Below are 24,219 nucleotides of genomic sequence, written 5' to 3' on the forward strand. Positions count from 1 at the left end.
GAGGACGAGGGAAAAAGAGAGAGAGAGCTCTATCTAAGCGTAGCAGATGAGTAAATCTTTCTTGATGAGACAAGCACAACTTGAATCTTGCTCACTTGGTGTGGTTGTGCAGAGAGGCACAACACTGGAAAAAGTTTTGCAAACAAAGAAGATACTTCCACTGGTGCACTGTCCGTCGCAGAAGTTCCAGAGGCGAGAGGTAGCTGAATGGGAAAAGGCAGACAACCGAGTAGTGAGCAGAAGAAGGAGGGAGTTCACCAGCAAAACGGCAGAAGCTCAGGAGCCAGCAGCACAAAATACTCAGGCACCTTATAAACACATGACCCGGACTTAAATAATCAGGACAGACAAGAAGTTCCATGAGAGGGCGAGATCCAAGACTCCATCTTGGTTCAGGGCGAACAGGCACCAGGAAAGTCCAGAATGCTTACATTACTCCCACCTCAGAAGTGGCCTCAGGACATTCCAGGACCAGGCTTGTCAGGATATTTCTGATGGAACAGAGTAATTTTTTGAGGAGCACAGATATTGCCCACCGGCTCCCAAAAGTTCTCCTCAGATGGATATCCTTGCCATTTGATGAGGTACTGCAGTTGATTCCTGCGGATCCTGGAGTCCAGAATCTTCTCTACCACAAACTGTTCTTGTTTGTCCACTAGCACAGGCTGAGGAAGAGGTGTAATCCAACCCTGAAATGTATTTGGAGACACCGGTTTTAACAGGGAGACATGAAACACAGGGTGTACCTTCAAGGTTCTTGGCAACTTCAGACGACAGGCAATGGAACTCACGATCCCAGAGATCTTGAACGGGCCAATGAACTTTTGTCCGAGTTTCTGTGATGGAATGTTCAATCTCAAGTTTTTAGTAGATAACCACACAGAGTCCCCTACCTTGAACATAGGTGCAGCCTTCTGAAACCTGTCGGCAGATCTCTTATATCTCTATTGTGCAGTAGACAGTGATTCCTTCAGGGTTTCCAGATTCTGTCTCATTACCACCAACCTCTCATGAACTGCAGGCACCGGTGCATTGATTGGGGATCTGGGAAGAATACTGGGATGATAATCTAGGTTGGCAAAGAAAGGTGTTACCTTAGTAGAAGAACTCTGAGAGTTGTTATAACAAAATTCTGAGAGCGGGAGCAACTCCAACCAGTCATCCTGAGAATGGTTGATATAACATCGAAGATACTTTTCTAGAGTCTGATTCATCCGTTCTGTCTGCCCATTAATCTGAGGATGGTATGCAGAGGACAGACAAACATTAACACCAAGCAAATCACAGAATCCTTTCCAGAATTTGGACGTAAACTGCACTCCCCGATCTGAGATGACTTCGTCCAGAACTCCATGCAGCCGAAACACATTCTTGATGACCAGATCGGCCATCTCCTTGGCTGAGGGAAGACCAGTGCAGGGAATGAAGTGGGCAGCCTTAGTAAGGTGTTCTACAACCATCAGAATATAATTTTTTCCCCCAGAGGTGGGCAATTCAACTATAAAGTCCATTGAAATAGACCACAAAGGACAAGAGGGGACAGGTAGTGGTTGAAGCTGTCCAGCAGTAGGTGATACACGGGGAGTCTTGAAACATGCACATACCTCACAAGAGACAACATAGCTCTTCACATCCTTCAGACAGGTAGGCCACCAAAAAAAAAAAAGGCTCATAAACTCTTGTGTCTTCTGTACCCCCCGATGACCCGCCAACTTGGAATCATGGACAAACTGAGGACCTGCAGCTTTATGGCCTCTGGAATGTATAAATGTTGATCCCGAACCCACATATCGTTTCTGAGAACCATGTTCACATCAGCAGTCGGGTTGGTGAGAAATGAATCTGCGTCGTAGGCCTCCTTAATGGTCTTCCATAAGTCCTTATTCTGAATGACTCCGATAAAGTTGGCATCAGACAGGACGGTCGTAGACGGGGCCCCAGGTATGGAATCCGTGGCATGGATTCGGGACAAAGCATCCGCTTTCCCATTACGTGAACCTGGGCGGTACGAAATGACAAAGTTAAATTGATTCAAAAATAGACTCCAACGAGAAAGACATGTCAGAAAAAAACAGAAAAAACCCGACCTGCAGTCCAAAGTAATTGTTAAAAAATTATATAAATGTTATTAATACATCAGATAAATAACAGAAATAAAGAACAATGCAGGAAAAATTAATAATGACGATGTACAATAAATAAATGAATAGATAAAGGGCGCACCTAACCAGGATTACAAAAAATCTATATTGCTAAATGCCACACATAAAGTGTCAAACAATTATAATAAAAAATATCTAAAACTCCATCAAGAAGGTAATCTCATATGGAGAAAGTGCTCAAGTGTAAAAGAGTGTGCAGAGCAAAAATGAATGTGCAAGGGAGTGCAAATAGCCGTTAGATTAGAATGTGAAGTGTACAAAGATACCACCAGGTGTCAGTGTTAATAACCGCAATTGTTAACACACGGGAAAAGAGACTGACGATAATGTAAAACATAATGTGATCATAATCATAACATACTCACAATGCTCGTATGATCCCGGTTTCCTGGATGGCGCCCTCCCCTACACGCGTTTCGGCACGCTACCTCCTGATGAATATTAAATTCATATCTATAATATAACGCTAGTAGCGTCACTCTGTCTGAAGCCTTTATAGACTGCGCAAGCGCCGGCGCAGTCTGGACCCCACAGAGTGACGCTCCCAGGAGATCGCGGTATGCGTAAGCACTGAACGCACACCGCAATCTCCAACGGAGAAGCAGGGACGTGGCAGGAGGGTGAGTATAAGCTATAGTCACCTGTCCCGTTCCAGCGCTATGCGCCGCTCCATCTTTCAGGTCCTCTGCCTGTGACGTTTACAGTTCAGAGGGCGAGATGATGTGCTTAATGCGCGCCGCCCTCTGACTGAACAATCACAGCCAGAGGACCCGGAACACGGAGCGGCGCGCAGCGCTGGAACGGGCCAGGTGACTATAGCAAGTGCTGGGGGGCCTGAGCTAGCGACTCCGGCACCTGACCCCCACAGCGCGCCGGTGTCCCCGCCTGCTCAGGCCCCCCAGCACTCGGCGCCCAGCGACAATAGGTGAGTATGTTATTTTTTTTATATATATCACAGCAGTATACGGGGCATATACTATGGAGCATCTTATGGGGGCCATAAACCTTTATGGAGCAGTGTACGGGGCATATACTATGGAGCATCTTATGGGGGCCATCAACGATAATGGAGCAGCATACGGGGCATACAGTGGGGCAAAAAAGTATTTAGTCAGTCAGCAATAGTGCAAGTTCCACCACTTAAAAAGATGAGAGGCGTCTGTAATTTACATCATAGGTAGACCTCAACTATGGGAGACAAACTGAGAAAAAAAATCCAGAAAATCACATTGTCTGTTTTTTTAACATTTTATTTGCATATTATGGTGGAAAATAAGTATTTGGTCAGAAACAAAATTTCATCTCAATACTTTGTAATATATCCTTTGTTGGCAATGACAGAGGTCAAACGTTTTCTGTAAGTCTTCACAAGGTTGCCACACACTGTTGTTGGTATGTTGGCCCATTCCTCCATGCAGATCTCCTCTAGAGCAGTGATGTTTTTGGCTTTTCGCTTGGCAACACGGACTTTCAACTCCCTCCAAAGGTTTTCTATAGGGTTGAGATCTGGAGACTGGCTAGGCCACTCCAGGACCTTGAAATGCTTCTTACGAAGCCACTCCTTCGTTGCCCTGGCGGTGTGCTTTGGATCATTGTCATGTTGAAAGACCCAGCCACGTTTCATCTTCAATGCCCTTGCTGATGGAAGGAGGTTTGCACTCAAAATCTCACGATACATGGCCCCATTCATTCTTTCATGTACCCGGATCAGTCGTCCTGGCCCCTTTGCAGAGAAACAGCCCCAAAGCATGATGTTTCCACCACCATGCTTTACAGTAGGTATGGTGTTTGATGGATGCAACTCAGTATTCTTTTTCCTCCAAACACGACAAGTTGTGTTTCTACCAAACAGTTCCAGTTTGGTTTCATCAGACCATAGGACATTCTCCCAAAACTCCTCTGGATCATCCAAATGCTCTCTAGCAAACTTCAGACGGGCCCGGACATGTACTGGCTTAAGCAGTGGGACACGTCTGGCACTGCAGGATCTGAGTCCATGGTGGCGTAGTGTGTTACTTATGGTAGGCCTTGTTACATTGGTCCCAGCTCTCTGCAGTTCATTCACTAGGTCCCCCCGCGTGGTTCTGGGATTTTTGCTCACCGTTCTTGTGATCATTCTGACCCCACGGGGTGGGATTTTGCGTGGAGCCCCAGATCGAGGGAGATTATCAGTGGTCTTGTATGTCTTCCATTTTCTAATTATTGCTCCCACTGTTGATTTCTTCACTCCAAGCTGGTTGGCTATTGCAGATTCAGTCTTCCCAGCCTGGTGCAGGGCTACAATTTTGTTTCTGGTGTCCTTTGACAGCTCTTTGGTCTTCACCATAGTGGAGTTTGGAGTCAGACTGTTTGAGGGTGTGCACAGGTGTCTTTTTATACTGATAACAAGTTTAAACAGGTGCCATTACTACAGGTAATGAGTGGAGGAAAGAGGAGACCCTTAAAGAAGAAGTTACAGGTCTGTGAGAGACAGAAATCTTGATTGTTTGTTTCTGACCAAATACTTATTTTCCACCATAATATGCAAATAAAATGAAAACAGACAATGTGATTTTCTGGATTTTTTTTTCTCAGTTTGTCTCCCATAGTTGAGGTCTACCTATGATGTAAATTACAGACGCCTCTCATCTTTTTAAGTGGTGGAACTTGCACTATTGCTGACTGACTAAATACTTTTTTGCCCCACTGTATACTATGGAGCATCTTATGGGGTATCCGGTTTCCTCCCACATTCCAAAGACATACTGATAGGGATTCTAGATTGTGAGCCCCATCAGGGACAGTGATGATAATGTGTGCAAAACTGTAAAGCGCTGCGGAATATGTTAGCGCTATATAAAAATAAAGATTATTATTATAAAGATTATTATTATGGGGGCCATCAACCATAATGCAGCAGCATACGGGGCATATACTATGGAGCATCTTATTGGGGCCATCAACCATAATGGAGCAGCATATGAGGCATATACTATGGAGCATCTTATGGGGCCATCAACCATAATGGAGCAGCGTATGGGGCATATGGATGGGAGCAGCAAATTACAGAACGGTGGCGCTGGATGGGAGCAGTACATGACAGGATGGGGGCGCAGGATAGAGCAGCACATGACAGGATGGGGGCGCAGGATGGAGCAGCACATGACAGGATGGGGACGCAGGATGGGAGCAGCACATGACAGGATGGGGACGCAGGATAGAGCAGCACATGACAGGATGGGGACGCAGGATAGAGCAGCACATGACAGGATGGGGGCGCAGGATGGAGCAGCACATGACAGGATGGGGGCGCAGGATGGAGCAGCACATGACAGGATGGGGACGCAGGATGGAGCAGCACATGACAGGATGGGGGCGCAGGATGGAGCAGCACATGACAGGATGGGGACGCAGGATAGAGCAGCACATGTCAGAATGGGGACGCAGGATGGAGCAGCACATGACAGGATGGGGACGCAGGATGGAGCAGCACATGACAGGATGGGAACGCAGGATGGAGCAGCACATACCAGGATGGAGACCATATACCAATATAGATGCTCGCCACCCGGGCATAGAACGGGTTCAATAGCTAGTAGTAATATAGTAATATTAAACCCTGCCTAGATGCCTGTGATCCTAAACTTTTCTTCCACTGAATGCAGGTAACAACAGTTTTACTACAGAAAAGAAAATATTTAGCCCTGTGCAGGAGCAGTATAGAAGTACTGTAATAGCAATATTATTAAACCCTGTCTATATACCTGCTGTAAATTACACTCTCCCTCCTATAACACCTCTCTCTGCATTGCTTCCTGAACACAGTGTGCTGTGCATCATATCACTAGGTCTCATATAGCTCCCCATGACGCGATGCTACAGCATTACTGTGTATGACAGGCAGGGCTGCCACTAGAAATTTCGGGGCCCCATACTGGCAAAATTTTCGGGGCCCCCTTGAGACTCCGCCCAGGCTCCACCCCAGCCCCGCCTCCATGCTCCACCCCTCGAACTGTCCACAGTCCCACCACTCTCTCTTGGAAAATCTCCACTTCTCACCTATCACACATTGACAGTTCCCATCACCAGATCACACGTATAGCCGGCAGCTTTTGTTTTGGCCAAAAGATTTTTTAAGCCGCCACCATAACACGGTAGACTCTTTTGGCCGGGCCCTACTCTACTGTAACCTATTAAATATTTGTTAAAATATGCAATACAATTTAGGTATATTTTAATTTATTTTTCAATTTTTAAAATAACCAATAATATCACATACAAAGAACAAATACTGCTACACCATGACCAGATGACATATTACCACCATAGTGATCGAATAATATCACATACAAAGAACAAATACCTCTACACCATGACCAGACCACATAATACCACCACATAGTGACAGAATACTACAATTCTGATCAGTAATTAAAAAAAGCACCATACTATCACCATAAGTGCCATTATACACAGAAGATCTGTACTTAGTATGCAGTGTCTGTGTACAGATAATACAGTGATCACTAGTGAAATTATACACAGGAGCTCTGTATACAGTATACAGTGTATAGTGTCAGTGTATAGGTAACACACTGACTCACCAGTGACGTCTCTAGGTGAAGTCCTTCATCTTTCATCCAGCACAGACCGCCATCATTTCATCCAGCCAGGACTTGTCTCTGCAGGAAATAACACAGTTATCTCGAGCTCTGCTTGTAGTATACATTACTTAATTTTTAACAACTTCTACATTACACCACATGGAGAAAAAGAGGCGACATAGTATCACTCTACACAGTAACAGGACCGCCCCCTCATTTAAAACAGTATACTCAAAAAATAAAATAAATACATCACTGCAGTAATAATATCCCTAAATTAGCCCCTATGGTAATAATATTCCCCATCCTGGCCACCGTGTGTCTCATTCCTGGCGTCAGCCATATGTTCTCCCATCCTGCCCTCATGAGTATCCATTCTGCCCCATATGATCTCCCCATCCTGCCCCATATGATCGCCCCATGTGATCTCTCCATCCTGCCCCATGATCCTGCACGATCTGTCTCAAATTCTGCCCCCAGTGTCTCCAATCATGCCCCATGTCTCCATTCTTCCCCCTATGTCTCCAATCATGCCCCCATTTCTGCAATCCTGCCACTTGTCTCCAATCATGCCCCCTGTGTCTCCAATCCTCCCCATCTGTCTCCAGTCATGCCCCCATGTCTTTCATCCTGCCCCGTGTCTCCAATCATGCCCCGTATCTCCATTCTGCCCCGTGTCTCGCATTCTGCCCCATTGTCCAGCATTCTGCCCCAATGTCCAGCATTCTGCCCGTGTCCAGCATTCTGCCCCCGGGTCTCACAGTCTGCCCCTGTGTCCAGCATACTGCCCCTGTCACTGTGTCCAGCATTCTGCCCCAGTGTGTGTCCACCAGCATTCTGCCCCAGTGTGTCCAGCATTCTGCCCCAGTGTGTGTCCACCAGCATTCTGCCCCAGTGTGTGTCCACCTGCATTCTGCCCCAGTGTGTGTCCACCAGCATTCTGCCCCAGTGTGTGTCCACCAGCATTCTGCCCCAGTGTGTGTCCACCAGCATTCTGCCCCAGTGTGTGTCCACCAGCATTCTGCCCCAGTGTGTGTCCACCAGCATTCTGCCCCAGTGTGTGTCCACCAGCATACTGCCCCCGTGTCCTGCATTCTGCCCCGGGCCCCCCTGGATCGCCGCTCTCAAAGACAAAAAAAAACATGAGTTCTTACCTGGCCGTGCTCCTGTGCCGGGCGAAGCTCCTTCCAGGCTCCACGCAGGTGAAGACGCACTCGCCGGGCCAGGCGGCTGACAATGACGTCAGACGCCGGCGAGTGCGCACTGCGGCCCTACTCAGCTGCCAGCCTCAGACTGGCTGGCGGCTGTTAACTATCGACGAGTGGGCGCGGGCCCGCACGTCAATAGAGTGTCGCAGCGCCTGCAGGGGGGGGCCCAGTGAGCAGATGAGACGGGGCCCGATGCGGGCCCTCTCTGCCCACCGGGCCCCATACGCCAGTCACGGCTGTAATGCCCTGATGGCGGCCCTGATGACGGGCATCCCCGCATGTTTTTTGGCTGTCTGACAGGTGCCAAACATATGGGGTGGGGACTCCATCATGGTGCTCAAGCATCAGTGATTCTCAATCCAGTAACGAGTATGCCCGAATACCCCGGTACCGATCGAGTACTGAACAGCGGCACACTTGCAGATGAACAATAAGTGATGGACTGCTACTCACCCTCTTAACCTTGTGGAAGCAATAAGAGTGTGTTTAATTTTTTTGCACAATGCAAATGCATTTTTGATGAGTTTTTGATAACTGAATCATGGTTTAATTGGCCATGTGTTGTTCCTCATCTGAGGTTGTATTTAATTTAAGGCCGTCTAAGGACCAGATATTGCCCCAATATGTAAATCCATGTAGTTACCAACCCTTCATGTCTGTTGACATTAGTGGTGCATATTTGGTTACCTTAGCAGCCCCATGTGGAATCAAGTACAGGGAGCCGACCAAAAGAGAAGAAAGCAAAGCCCGGCGCAGGAGCCAGGACACTTAAGTAACACTAATACTGCATGACTCCTTTAATGTCTCAAGTTTGCCCAATTCCATTCTGCCTGGTTTTCTCACTTTTTGTTTTTTTTACTTTTAGGTCTATTTTAATGGATATTTCCACTATAATGGCAGCAGCGCAGTGGCAGAGTGTAATCTGCAGATTGCTGGGAAAGATGTCTGTACATATATAGATCCTGTTAGCGGTGACAAGTGGCATTGTGTGAGACCTCAGAACCTGCCGTGCCATTCACTAATCTTTCACTCGATGGGTGGATACCGAAAAGTGACAAACGCTCTGGAGGACTCTTTACTTAGTGGGTGAGTGATGACTTCTTTCTCCAAAGGTTTAATCACACCTTTATTTCAGTAGATAGAAAAGACCAAAAAAGTTACGCAGTGGAAGTATCAATGGACATCGCAACTACACGGACTTGTTAGACAATATAATGTAATAAACAGCGTCAGGCGGCTGCTGCCAAGGCGAGCAATAGCAGGCAGCAAATGGGTATATAGTACATGATTTACGTGTCATGAATAGGTTCAGAGGTGGACTATAATGGAAAAAGTGGATTACATTATTGTTATGGATAACACCAGGGAGATCACACAGATCACACCACTGTTACCACTTTGTCAGGGGACACAACTCCACTGCCTCCAATCGTCAGGACAATTTTTGGCCGATTCTAGTTCGAAGTGTTTTACTATGGGAACGAAAACGTAGGCTGAAAATTGGCAGACGAGTGATGGACAAGTCACAACTGCTTCCACTACCAGGCCAGTTATTTGGGAAATCAAAGTGAGTGTATGGTATATACACCTCAGACTCCAACGTATGGAATATACACTGCGGAGCAAGAGCGTAATAATGTTTTCAGCTTTTCACTTTCAGTCTCCACATCTCACTATCCACTACTGTTTCAAACCTGAGACTGCCAACTGTTTTGCTCCTAAAAATCTAAATTTTTATTTGTATTATTTTGTTAATCCTCCTTTTTGCTTTCAGCACTACCTGAACTCTTCTGGGCATGCTCTCAATCAGATTCAAGTTTTCTCGATCAACATATGATCGAAGATCTCTTCTACTCATTCCCATGGTTGATGCATACTGGTCGTCTCACTTGGGTATTTGTACAGCTGTTTCTTCAACTCTATCCACAAGTGTTTGATTGGGTTGAGGTCTGGAGACAGTGGGGACAATCCAGCACCCCAACTTCATTGTCAATCTCGACGCATGCTTCATGTTGTCCTGCTGGAACACTTTGTTGTCCTTTTCATAACTATTGTACTTGAGTGTACAAAGTAACTCGTCTTGTTGGATACTTCTATATAGCTCAGCATTGAGGCCACCATTGATCCTGGTCAAGTATCCAACGCCTTTGGCTGTGAAACAACCCGATATCATCAGGTTTCCTCCACCAAACTTGACATCTCCTTCAATTTCTTGATCCATTAGCCCTTTTTTCCTTTGTTTCTTTCAGACCCATTTGCACCCATCAGCGAGGTCTATCGACTTTCATCTCATTGCTCCAAATCACCAGTTTCCAATCTTCTACTGTCTCCTTTTCGTACTTGTTTGCAAACTCAAGTCGACTCTTCTTATGACAATATTGAAGTTGAGGCTTCTTCACCTTTTTTCGAGCCACCATTCCAGACCCGTGTAACATGCGCTGCACGGTGCTTGCATGGACTTCTGTGATCTCACTATTATGAAGTATATGAGCCACCTCCACTGTCATGTTTGCCGCACCAGAACTGATAGAACTTGTCATAAGCGAACTTGTTGAATCCAGTATTTTGCCTGGACATCCACCTCTTGGCTCTTGAATGGATGGATGGACGGACTTCTTTTTGGATATTACCACCTGTCATGGCACTCACATGATGTAGTTTGGCAATTTGTTATGGCTGAGAGACCGTTATCAATGAGCTGGATGATGCTGTTTCCCTTTTCTAGGGAAATATTCTTCATGGCTGCTCCTTGATTCAAACCAGTGACTTTACACTTGGGAATCAACCTAATGATACACTGAGTTATTAGAGAATGTGAGAACAGGATGTAATTTGTAGTATACAGGAAGAAAAAGATTATTCCACCACCTGGAGCTAAGCAGTAATGATGCAGTGACACGACAAGAATCTGCATAACTAATCATATGCTAAATAGTTGCATGTCACATTTACGAATGAGATAGCCAAGATGATTGTCTATAAAATTATGGTAGTCTCACGTTAGAAGCTGTAGTGGATGGTGAGATATGGAGCATAAAATTCAAAAGTTCAAAACATTGTTTCCCTTTTGCTCATCAGTGTATATATACCCTGATATGGTGACTGCCACAATAACTCCACAATAACAAAATAAATTGCTAGATGTCACCACCAAACGTTTATACAGGCCAATTGGCCTCCCATTACAGGTAACATATGGCTCCTGGGGTGCGGTTTACATAACAAAGGGACTAGAGGTATCAAATTTTGTATAGTTAACATGGGAAGCTAGGCAGTGTTTATAAAAAAAATACAAAGATGTTACAAAATGGGAACAAAAAAAGGTGTATGCATTTAAATAGAATAAAAAGGAATAATGAAAGATAAGTACCGAACCTAATGTCACCGAAATGGCTCAGATCTTAACTGGGGGGTGGTGCCGAACCCATAGCAAGCTGTTCCTTCCAAGACTGACAAACTACAAAAACTCAAAATAAATTACTAGATGCCACCACCAATCCTTTATACAATCCAATTGGCCTCCCATTACAGGTAGCATATGGCTTAAGGAGTGTGGTTTGCAGAACAAGAGCACTAGAGCTATCAAATTTTATATAGTTAACATAGGGAGCTGGGCAGAGTTTATAAAAATATACAAAGATGGTACAAAATGGGAACAAAAAAATAATATATGCATTTATATAAAATAAAAAGGAATAACGAAAGATAAGTACCAAACCTAACGTCACCGAAATGGCTCAGAGCTTAGTGCGGGTGAGGTACAGAACCCACAACAAGCTGTAACATCTAGGACTGACAAACTACAAAAAAAACAAATCTGCTTCTTACTTGATCAAGGTTATGCCCACATACCGCCCCTTGGTGAGCTCATATGGGGGGCTGGTTGAGGGACAGCGTACAAGACTTAATCCAATTTCCATATTTGATGTCAGGAAGGCCATGTTTCCAATAATTTGAGCCAATTAGAAAATACCTCATAGGGGTCTTGTCTTCCTCTGGATCAACAATGTAGGACATTACGATTGACTAGATGGACTATCATACTTCTAATATTTCTCATCAATCTTTAGAATAATTTCATGGAGAGATGCCAACATGAAAAAATCAGTGGACTCAAAGTCACATGTGATTTATGTTAATGTCATTAAGGTCATTTTGTCACCTCATGCTCTCAAGTCAGGCATGGTGCCAGAGATGGACTGGTCCACCTCCCCTGGTGGCTCTACTTTATGATATGGCCCATAGAACATATTGATCCATACAATACAGCTGCCCTGAACTGCTGATTGGTGACACGGTCTGTAGAGGTGTAAGCCTTAGTCTGGGTTGGGTGGTGGCTCAGACAGTCTCCAGAAATAATATTAAACTCTATTCAAATAATTATAATTTGATTTTCCTCCTTCAGCTCCGTCACTGACAAGACTATACCTGGTACAGTTCCTCCAATCATTATCAAGCCTGATGAGCGCTTCTCTGGTAAGCTTGTAGGCTATGATAAGTTTAGATTATGTTTTACATAAATAACGTTAAATTATTTTAATCATTTCCTTAACATATCCAAGATCTCTTCTACATTCCAGTGAATGAGGTACATAAATCTTTTTCTTTCCTGGGTCAATGAATCAGTCCGGACTGCTTAGCTCACAGAGGATTGCCTCCAGTCTGTGCAATTATATATTGGATAGGACGTAGTTCTGTCCAGGCTTACAATGGCGGTGATATATAACTGGATCAGTTTTTAGAGTATTGATCCGGTCTGTCCACCTAATAATTCCTCCAGTTCGTCTGATCAGTGCTTCTCACATGCTCCTTGTAGCAGCCATTCTTATAATAGCCTTGCGTGAAGAAACCAGATGATATCTTAATCATCCAGACAACAATGTTTTGCAAACCAAGAAGAATTGACTTTTGATCTGCATGTTGGCTTTTGGATTTAAATGTTAATTTCTGGTTGGTCAAGAAAACAGACTTTTATTTGTGTGAGCCTGGAATATTGACTTATAAGCTGATATTTGATATAATAAAGTGTGCTCTCATCCTTGATGAATAGTGAGGTCTGCTGATATGTTAACATGCATTGTGTTACGGAGCCAGTTTGTTGATGTCGAAAGCAGACAGGGAAAACCTATGTAAATAGTTTAAATATTCAAGTAGTGCTGTTGATCTCATCCCCATTGTTCTCCTTATCTGTGATGCGGGACAGTGTCAGTGTCAATGGTCATCATCATCTTATATTCCCAGACTCTTCTGTCTCTCTTAGATTTGAAGCTACCTTTTAATACAAGTAATTTCATGTCCATAATGCTATGATCGGGGAGACAAAAATGTATTGCCACAGGTAGATCCATTCTTTTTTCTCTTATTGTATGGCGGTGAGAGTTCATCCTTGTTCTCAGTTTCTGCCCTGTCTCCCCTACATACAGACCCCCAGTAGGACATTTAGTACAAATAATTAGGTACACCACATTAGAAGTGACGCAGCTGAAAGTATTTGGTATCTTGTAGTCCTGATGTGAATTGGGGATCTTTATCTTGTCCGTGGTCATTATAAATGGACAGGTTTTACATTTTTTCTGGTTGCAAGGAAAGGTACCTGCAGCTCCTGGAGAGGACAGGGAGCTTCTGACAATGATGCTTCTTAGATTTGGGGGCTGCACAGTAGTGGGGGGTCTGGAAAAATGGATTGTAAGCTGGCATCTTTTTGCAGTAAAGGCTGTAATTTCCGTGCAGCTCCCCTTAGTACCTCCAGATTTGGAATGTAGGTAACCACTAGAGGTACCCGGTTATTTTCTTCTTTAGCTTTGTAATGTAGCAGGTGATTCCTTGATATTCTGGTGGCTCTTGTAATCTGGTTTTCAATTATTCTTGGATGCTAGCCCTGGTTCAAAAAGGTCTTTCTGAGGCGACCAAGGTGTTTATCCCTATCCATGGGGTTGGAACATATACGATTGTATCTGATGGCTTGGCTGTAGACAATAGAGTTTTTTATGTGTTTTGGATGGAAACTGTCCCATTTAAGGTATGTTGGACGGTCGATTGGCTTCTGATACAGGGATGTCTCTATTTCATTGTTCTGCAGCTTAATGATGGTGTCTAAAAAGTTAATCTCAGTACTGGAGTAGTTGAGTGTCAAGTTGATGGTAGGATGAAATTGATTAAATTGTTCATGGAACGTCTTTAGCTGTGGTTCAGACTCCGTCCAGATGATTAAAATATCATCAATGTTGCGGTAGTACGCCAGAGGCCTGATGGGACATGAGGACAAAAAGTCGCTTTCAAGCTTGGCCATGAAAAGATTTGCATACTGTGGAGCCATTTTACTTCCCATTGCTGTGCCAGTCTCCTGTAGAAAGATCTTCTTGTCAAACTCAAAGTAATTTTGGGTGAGGATGAATTTTATAAGTTTCACCACAGAATCGGCATCAGTCCCTGTGTTTTCCAGGAAGAATTTGCAGGCATTTATTCCATCCTGGTGTGGGATATTGGAGTACAAAGATTCCACATCCATGGTGGCCAGGATGGTTACTTCTGATAGAGGACCTATTGCTGATAGTTTATTCAATAGGTCAGTTTAGTCCTGAATGAAGCTGGGTGTATCCTTTAACAATTTAAAAATACCCTCTACCCATCTAGATACCTGCTCAGTAAGGGTGCCGACACATGAAATAATTGGTCTTCCTGCATTTCCAGATTTGTGGATTTTTGGAAGCATGTAGAATGTCCCTGTTCTTGGACTTTCTGGTATCAGGTCATTAGCTCTTATGGATTCATCGGGCAGACAAGATACCAACTTGTTTAGTTCCTTGTAATAGTCCTGTGTAGGATCCGACTCCAATTTTTTGTAGTAGCGTGTGTCCATAAGTTGTCTGTTTGCTTCTTTCATATAGTCTGATGTGTTCATCATGACTATTGCACCTCCCTTGTCAGCAGGTTTAATGATGATTTCTTTGTTGGTTTTCAAAGACAGTATGGACTATCTCTCCTGGGCACTGATGTACAATTACTTGAATTAAAAGGTAACTTCAAATCTCAGAGAGACAGAAGTGCCTGGGAATATAAGCTGATGATGACCTTTGACACTCTCAGTGCAGGAATGAATGTGTTGCATGGATTTATGTCTTTTTATGTCAAGTAAGGAATTTGCTCCTCAGACCATGTGGGGTCATCATAACATAGAACCAGACCCCAATCAGAAGACAATAAAACAGTCACACTCCTTATCTATGAACTGTTCCAATATTTATGGACATAACTGTTTATCACTCACATAATGGTAATTCTGCTTCACGTCACCTGTCTTATCGATGGCATTTTTCTGTGATGTGTTGTACATAAATATATGATTCTTCAGAATTTTTATTTGTCTATGCCTGATGAAGAGACAGGAGTAGAATCGAAAGCTGCAATTTGTTACCATCTTTTCAGTTAGCCATTAAAAGGTAGCAACCACTGAGGACTCTCAATTCTAAATATTTTTCTATCCAGTGGCTAACACAGTACCAAGATATATATCTTTCCTGTGGCAGCAGACTAAGCGTGCCATGACCAGTATACTCCCAGTGTAAACAATAGGGACGCGTGCACTATTAGTAGTGGTGCAAAGGTAGGTTCCCACACCAAGTGGTACATAGAGAAATAAACCTTGCACTCAACTTAATGCTCAAGTGAGATATTTTATTGTAGTACTAAAACGTTTCGGTCCAAAACACACAGGACCTTCATCAGTTACTACAAAAGTGAAACAAAATATGTACATAAATACAGTGCAGTGATAATAACAAACAAAGTATATACAATAGCCTGCTACTATGTAGCGTTACGGAGCCGGATAAAATGGTCAGGATAAGAGGAAATATTCATGGACTAATTGTCATGCAGAAAGAAAAAAGAAAAATACATGCCTCTAATATTAAGTATAAATGTGACCAGAGAGAAGACGAAAAGACTAATGACGTACCGTACTGTTGGGTAAGTTAGTGGACAAAGAAAAGAGACTAGCGGGTCTCTAGGCACACAATAGGCTGCGCCTATGGTAGAACGACAATAAAAAAATTGGGTCACGCTAGGTGTATCAAGGCGGTGTGCTGAAGCTAGAATGGGGAGGTGGCGTACCTGCATGAATCATGTGAACGGAACCAGTTAAACTAGAGAAAGGAAGTGAATCCAGTTAAGAGAGCCTGAAGGTGCCACTTGCAGAGTGACAAAAACATATCCGCTGTGCAATGATTACCTGTAAGGTGGACGAGGTATGTGCCTGGGTCAGACGCGGTATCCCCCGCTCGTCTGCTGTGTATAGACCGAGTGCGCGCTTATCTAGAAAGGGGGCGTGTCTCAATGATGCCCCGCTAGCCAATGAGAGAGCGCACATTGGAAGTGGAAGTGACGCCGTCGGTAGTAACCGGCCGCGTCGCTAAGGAAGATATGTGTGTAACCTCTAACATGTGGTCTGCCGGCGGATGTGCGTCTCGATGTGGGAGTCTGCCGTGTGAAGCACAGTGCGGCGTAATGTGTTCCGTATATAATGAAACTAGGTATGTAAATAGGGGAGAGGGGAGGACCTAGAATGGGGCGGTGGATGCTAGTAAACGATGGACGGAAGAAAAGGAAGAAGTGTGCTAATTAAGGTAGTCCACTAGGTGCCTCTGGACATAAACGGCATAGTTAGTGAGAGGTGAGCTGTGTCCAGAAGAGCGGTATCCATGCGTGATGGTGACAGCCGGAATGGTGTAATACAGATAAACTTCAATAAAGACGACTCTATAACAGAAAAAAAGAGTATTAGAGCAAGAAGTCTAAAACATATGTAACAGGTACTTCCTATCGAATACACGACGAAGGAGGCAAATATAAGTTATACAACAGTATGATGTGGATAACTTCTTGTAAAGTCAAATAGAGCAAACATATAATATGCAATATGCAAAGAAATGAAGTTTTCTGTAATTTGCCATGGAAACCATAATGTTAGAAAACACAATGTTATACGATCATAACCCTCGTTAGATAAAGTACCTCAATTTGTTCTGTATGAAATAAAACCTGTCCAATATGGACTATTGTGATACCTGGATGTAGAAAAGCAGATATATGGAATTGCTGGTAACCTGTAGCGATAAAGGACCTAAAACTGTCAGAGTGATAAGATGAATACAAGACATGATTATAGGAAGGCTGCCAAATCGTAGTCCCTATTGAGGCCCTTTGGTTGTAATGTATCCAAATTGTGGATCCAAAAGGCCTCCCTACGCTTGAGGCGGGCTATTCTGTTTCCTCCTCGTCTTAATGGGGGTACGTGCTCAATGACCTGATATTTAAGCTGAGAAATGCTGTGGCCCTTGGCAATGAAATGAGACGGGATAGGTAATAACAGATTTTTACAGCGTATGGTGGACTTATGTTTGGAGATTCGGTCACGTATGGCACATACCTCGTCCACCTTACAGGTAATCATTGCACAGCGGATATGTTTTTGTCACTCTGCAAGCGGCACCTTCAGGCTCTCTTAACTGGATTCATTTCCTTTCTCTAGTTTAACTGGTTCCGTTCACATGATTCATGCAGGTACGCCACCTTCCCATTCTAGCTTCAGCACACCGCCTTGATACACCTAGCGTGACCCAATTTTTTTATTGTCGTTCTACCATAGGCGCAGCCTATTGTGTGCCTAGAGAACCGTTAGTCTCTTTTCTTTGTCCACTAACTTACCCAACAGTACGGTACGTCATTAGTCTTTTCGTCTTCTCTCTGGTCACATTTATACTTAATATTAGAGGCATGTATTTTTCTTTTCTCTTTCTGCATGACAATTAGTCCATGAATATATCCTCTTATCCTGACCATTTTATCCGGCTCCGTAACGCTACATAGTAGCAGGCTACTGTATATACTTTTTTTGTTATTATCACTGCACTGTATTTATGTACATATTTTGTTTCACTTTTGTAGTAACTGATGAAGGTCCTGTGTGTTTTGGACCGAAACGTTTTAGTACTACAATAAAATATCTCACTTGAGCATTAAGTTGAGTGCAAGGTTTATTTCTCAGTATACTCCCAGTGGTCAAAACCAAAGAGTTTGCTAGGCTTGTTAGGTAAAATGAGAATATACAGTATGAAACAGTAATGTATAGTTATGTGCCTGCAGTATTTACGGACATCTTTTCTCTAACACGGTAACATGGCCTCATCCAGAGGCCAATACAATGACAAACAAAATTGAAAAGCCAAACAGAATAGATACCGCGCTAAAGATATGCCACTAGCAAGAGGGCATGTAAAAAACAGATGGAATCCCCCACTAGTACTGCTAAATATGCCCAGATAATGCAGTATGGCGTGAAGTATAGATATACAATGCAAGCCTGCACGGTACTATCTGGTGTCCTGCACCAGTGGCTCTGGTCTAACTTACCAGACTGCTGAGGTGTAGTGGATGCACGTGGCACTGAATACGTGGGTCGTCTGTCGATTGTCCTGATGGTGGTCCTGGCGAATGGATATTAGGCGACGGAATGGACGGGCAGCAGCCGCAGCGAGGCACCGTAGCGGTGAGTCGGCATAGAGCCAGGGAAGCCCCGGCCGGTGGCGTCCCTGGATACACACAGGAAAAAATGTCCGACAGGGAGCGCCTTGCGTGTGATGTCACAGGGGCTACAGGGCAGCGCTGTGACCAAGAAGATTACCAACGCGTTTCGAAGGAACTCAGTCCTTCTTCATCAGGGTTACCGTATCCTTGGAGAATCCAGCTATATATAGATATAGACAGCCGATAGGTCCTGACACCGCACTACACCTGTCGGCCAATAATAAGCAACTGTGCTGCCACCAAATGGAGGAATTACAAAGGAAGAGTGGTGCATGAAACTAGCCTGCAAGCCCCCATGTGCATGTATGTTGGGCAATCAGCGTGATAAACATGCCAGGGGGCAATGAGTAGAAATTGGAGCTTACTAATAAATGATTTATTAAAAAAGGGGAAATGTGTGTCTGTTAAAAAATACGTACCGGTATATAATTTAATTTAATTTAATTGGTAAAACTGCTAAAACAAGCTTTATTACTAAGAAGGTGAGGTGAAAAATGAAAACTAATAAAAGGGATTAAAAACGAATAAAAGTGTATATACTATAAATAAGAAATTTGCTGCTAGTTCATAAAAACCTGAAAAAAACTCAAAAAATCCAAAAAAAGCCCTTCAATTATCGAAAACAAACTTTTTAGTCTGAAAAATTGCTCCAAAGTGCTAAGCGCTAGGTGTCTGAACTCTGTCTAACTTGCAGCCCACTGTCCAGTCTCATGTCTAGTCCCCCTCTACCTGCAGAGGCCTGTTATGACCTGGTGGTTAGGACAATAATGGACCTGGTGGTTAAGAGCACACGGAATGACCTGATAGTTACTAATAATATAGGACGAGCTCTGAGACGTGGGAACTCTGCTGACCGCAATCCCTAATCCTATCACACACACTAGAAATAGCCGTGGATTGCTCCTAACGCTCCCTATGCAACTCGACACAGCCTAAGAAACTAGCTAGCCCTAAAGATAGAAAAATAAAGCCTACCTTGCCTCAGAGAAATTCCCCAAAGGAAAAGGCAGCCCCCCACATATAATGACTGTGAGTAAAGATGAAAATTACAAACACAGAGATGAAATAGATTTAGCAAAGTGAGGCCCGACTTACTGAACAGATAGAGGATAGGAAAGGTAACTTTGCGGTCAGCACAAAAAACTACAAAAAGACCACGCAGAGGGCGCAAAAAGACCCTCCGCACCGACTCACGGTGCGGAGGCGCTCCCTCTGCGTCCCAGAGCTTCCAGCAAGCAAGACAAAATCAAAATAGCAAGCTGGACAGAAAAATAGCAGACTAGAGAAAAACAAGCAGGAACTTAGCTTCTGCTGGGAAGACAGGTCACAAGAACGATCCAGGAGTGAACTAGACCAATACTGGAACATTGACAGGTGGCATGGAGCAATGATCTAAGTGGAGTTAAATAGAGCAGCCAGCTAACGAATTAACCTCGTCAACTGTGGAAGGAACCTCAAAAGCCGCAGCCCCACTAACAACTACCAGAGGAAGCCCATGGACAGAACCAGCCGAAGTACCATTCATGACCACAGGAGGGATCTTGACAATAGAATTCACAACAGTACCCCCCCCTTGAGGAGGGGTCACCGAACCCTCACCAGAGCCCCCAGGCCGACCAGGACGAGCCAAATGAAAGGCACAAACCAGATCGGCAGCATGAACATCGGAGGCAAAGACCCAGGAATTATCTTCCTGACCATAACCCTTCCACTTGACCAGGTACTGGAGTTTCCGTCTCGAAATACGAGAATCCAAAATCTTCTCCACCACATACTCCAACTTCCCCTCAACCAACACCGGGGCAGGAGGATCAACGGATGGAACCACAGGCGCCACGTATCTCCGTAACAACGACCTATGGAATACATTATGGATGGCAAAAGAAGTTGGAAGGGTCAAACAAAACGACACAGGATTGAGAACCTCAGAAATCTTATACGGACCAATGAAACGAGGCTTAAACTTAGGAGAGGAAACCTTCATAGGAACATAACGAGACGACAACCAAACCAAATCCCCAACACGAAGTCGGGGACCCACACAGCGCCGGCGGTTAGCGAAACGTTGAGCCTTCTCCTGGGACAATGTCAAATTGTCCACCACATGAGTCCAAATCTGCTGCAACCTATCCACCACAGTATCTACACCAGGACAGTCCGAAGACTCAACCTGCCCTGAAGAGAAACGGGGATGGAAACCAGAATTGCAGAAAAACGGCGAAACCAAAGTAGCCGAGCTGGCCCGATTATTAAGGGCGAACTCAGCCAAAGGCAAAAAGGACACTCAATCATCCTGATCAGCAGAAACAAAGCATCTCAGATATGTTTCCAAAGTCTGATTAGTTCGTTCGGTTTGGCCATTTGTCTGAGGATGGAAAGCCGAGGAAAAAGACAAATCAATGCCCATCCTAGCACAAAAGGCTCGCCAAAACCTCGAAACAAACTGGGAACCTCTATCCGAAACGATGTTCTCCGGAATGCCATGTAAACGAACCACATGCTGGAAAAACAATGGCACCAAATCAGAGGAGGAAGGCAATTTAGACAAGGGTACCAAATGGACCATCTTAGAGAAGCGATCACAAACCACCCAAATGACCGACATCTTTTGAGAGACAGGGAGATCCGAAATAAAATCCATAGAGATATGCGTCCAGGGCCTCTTCGGGACCGGCAAGGGCAAAAGCAACCCACTGGCACGAGAACAGCAGGGCTTAGCCCGAGCACAAGTCCCACAGGACTGCTCAATAGAACGCACATCCCGCGACAAAGACGGCTACCAAAAGGATCTAGCCACCAAATCTCTGGTACCAAAGATTCCAGGATGACCAGCAAACACCGAACAATGAACCTCAGAGATAACTCTACTAGTCCATTTATCAGGGACAAACAGTTTCTCCGCTGGGCAACGGTCAGGTCTATCAGCCTGAAATTTTTGCAGCACTCGCCGCAAATCAGGGGACATGGCAGACAAAATTACCCCCTCTTTGAGAATACCCGCCGGCTCAGGAACACCAGGAGAGTCAGGCACAAAACTCCTTGACAGGGCATCAGCCTTCACATTCTTAGAGCCTGGAAGGTACGAAACCACAAAATCAAAACGGGAGAAAAATAGCGACCAACGAGCCTGTCTAGGATTCAACCGTTTGGCAGACTCGAGATAAGTCAAATTCTTGTGATCCGTCAAGACCACCACGCGATGCTTGGCTCCTTCAAGCCAATGACGCCACTCCTCGAATGCCCACTTCATGGCCAACAACTCTCGATTGCCAACATCATAATTGCGCTCAGCAGGCGAAAACTTTCTAGAAAAGAAGGCACATGGTTTCATCACCGAGCCATCAGAACTTCTTTGCGACAAAACAGCCCCTGCTCCAATCTCAGAAGCATCAACCTCGACCTGAAACGGGAGCGAAACATCTGGCTGGCACAACACAGGGGCAGAAGAAAAACGATGCTTCAACTCCTGAAAAGCTTCCACAGCCACAGAAGACCAATTGACCACATCAGCACCCTTCTTGGTCAAATCAGTCAATGGTTATTTCTTTGTTACGTGGTGACCCTCAAGACTGGGCATTTTCCCTTGCGTCAGGAGATCCGGCATTGCGTGATGTTGATGCGTTTTTCCTGGCGCTTGGATTGCTTTATGACGAACCTAATTCAGTGGATCAGGCAGAGAAAATCTTGCTGGCTCTGTGTCAGGGTCAGGATGAAGCGGAGATATATTGTCAGAAGTTTAGAAAGTGGTCTGTGCTCACTCAGTGGAATGAATGTGCCCTGGCAGCAATCTTCAGAAAGGGTCTCTCTGAAGCCCTTAAGGATATCATTGTGGGATTTCCCATGCCTGCTGGTCTGAATGAGTCTATGTCTTTGGCCATTCAGATCGATCGACGCTTGCGTGAGCGTAAAGCTGTGCACCATTTGGCGGTACTATCTGAGCATGGGTCTGGGCCTATGCAATGTGATAGGAGTTGGACCAGAGCTGAACGGCAAGAACACAGACGTCGGAATGGGCTATGTTTTTATTGTGGTGATTCCACTCATGCTATCTCCGATTGTCCTAAGCGTACTAAGCAGTTCGCTAGGTCTGCCACCATTGGTACGGTACAGTCTAAATTTCTATTGTCCGTTACTCTGATTTGCTCTTTGTCATCCTATTCTGTTATGGCATTTGTGGATTCAGGCGCTGCCCTGAATTTGATGGACTTGGAGTATGCTAGGCGCTGTGGTTTTTTCTTGGAGCCCTTGCAGTATCCTATTCCATTGAGAGGAATTGATGCTACGCCTTTGGCCAAGAATAAGCTTCAGTACTGGACCCAATTGACCATGTGCATGGCTCCTGCACATCAGGAGGATATCCGCTTTTTGGTGTTGCATAATCTGCATGATGTGGTCGTTTTGGGGTTGCCATGGCTACAGGTTCATAATCCAGTATTGGACTGGAAATCTATGTCTGTGTCCAGCTGGGGTTGCCAGGGGGTACATGGCGATGTTCCATTTTTGTCAATTTCGTCTTCCACTCCTTCTGAAGTTCCAGAGTTTTTGTCGGATTATCGGGATGTATTTGATGAGCCCAAAGCCAGTGCCCTACCTCCTCATAGGGATTGCGATTGTGCTATTAATTTGATTCCTTATAGTAAGTTTCCTAAGGGCCGATTGTTCAATTTATCTGTGCCAGAACACGCCGCTATGCGGAGTTATATAAAGGAATCCTTGGAGAAAGGCCGTATTCGCCCGTCGTCATCACCGTTAGGAGCAGGGTTCTTTTTTGTGGCCAAGAAGGATGGTTCTTTGAGACCTTGTATTGATTACCGCCTTCTTAATAAAATTACAGTGAAATTTCAGTATCCTTCGCCGCTGCTGTCTGATTTGTTTGCTCGGATTAAGGGGGCTAGTTGGTTCACCAAGATAGATCTTCGAGGGGCGTATAATCTTGTGCGTATTAAACAGGGCGATGAATGGAAAACAGCATTTAATACGCCCGAGGGCCATTTTGAGTACCTGGTTATGCCATTCGGGCTTTCCAATGCTCCATCAGTATTTCAGTCCTTTATGCATGACATCTTCCGAGAGTACCTGGATAAATTCCTGATTGTGTATTTGGATGATATTCTGGTCTTTTCGGATGATTGGAAGTCTCATGTGAAGCAGGTCAGAATGGTGTTCCAGGTCCTTCGTGCGAATTCCTTGTTTGTGAAGGGGTCAAAGTGTCTCTTTGGAGTTCAGAAGGTTTCATTTTTGGGGTTCATTTTTTCCCCTTCTACTATCGAGATGGACCCTGTTAAAGTCCAGGCCATTTAAGATTGGACTCAGCCGACATCTGTGAAGACCCTGCAAAAGTTCCTGGGCTTTGCTAATTTTTATCGGCGCTTCATCGCTAATTTTTCTAGTGTTGCTAAACCGTTGACTGATTTGACCAAGAAGGGTGCTGATGTGATCAATTGGTCTTCTGCAGCTGTAGAGGCTTTTCAGGAGTTGAAGCGTCGTTTTTCTTCTGCCCCTGTGTTGTGCCAGCCAGATGTTTCGCTCCCGTTTCAGGTTGAGGTTGATGCTTCTGAGATTGGAGCAGGGGCTGTTTTGTCGCAAAGAAGTTCTGATGGCTCGGTGATGAAGCCATGTGCTTTCTTTTCTAGAAAGTTTTCGCCTGCTGAGCGCAATTATGATGTTGGTAATCAAGAGTTG

At 44.6% G+C, this 24,219-nt stretch overlaps 1 protein-coding gene across 2 annotated transcripts in view; it reads left to right on the plus strand.

Annotated features, from left to right (window-relative positions):
• The window catches only part of LOC138677319 (NXPE family member 3-like), a 167,004-nt gene that overhangs the window by 130,954 nt on the left and 11,831 nt on the right, over positions 1-24,219 (plus strand). For both annotated transcript variants that reach the window (XM_069767364.1, XM_069767365.1), the window contains exons 3-4: positions 8,819-9,039; positions 12,359-12,429. In XM_069767364.1, the coding sequence (XP_069623465.1) occupies positions 8,819-9,039; positions 12,359-12,429 (292 nt within the window). The remainder of the gene's footprint in view (positions 1-8,818; positions 9,040-12,358; positions 12,430-24,219) is intronic.

Source organism: Ranitomeya imitator, chromosome 4 (assembly GCF_032444005.1).
Source record: "Ranitomeya imitator isolate aRanImi1 chromosome 4, aRanImi1.pri, whole genome shotgun sequence".
Taxonomy (NCBI): Eukaryota; Metazoa; Chordata; class Amphibia; order Anura; family Dendrobatidae; genus Ranitomeya; species Ranitomeya imitator.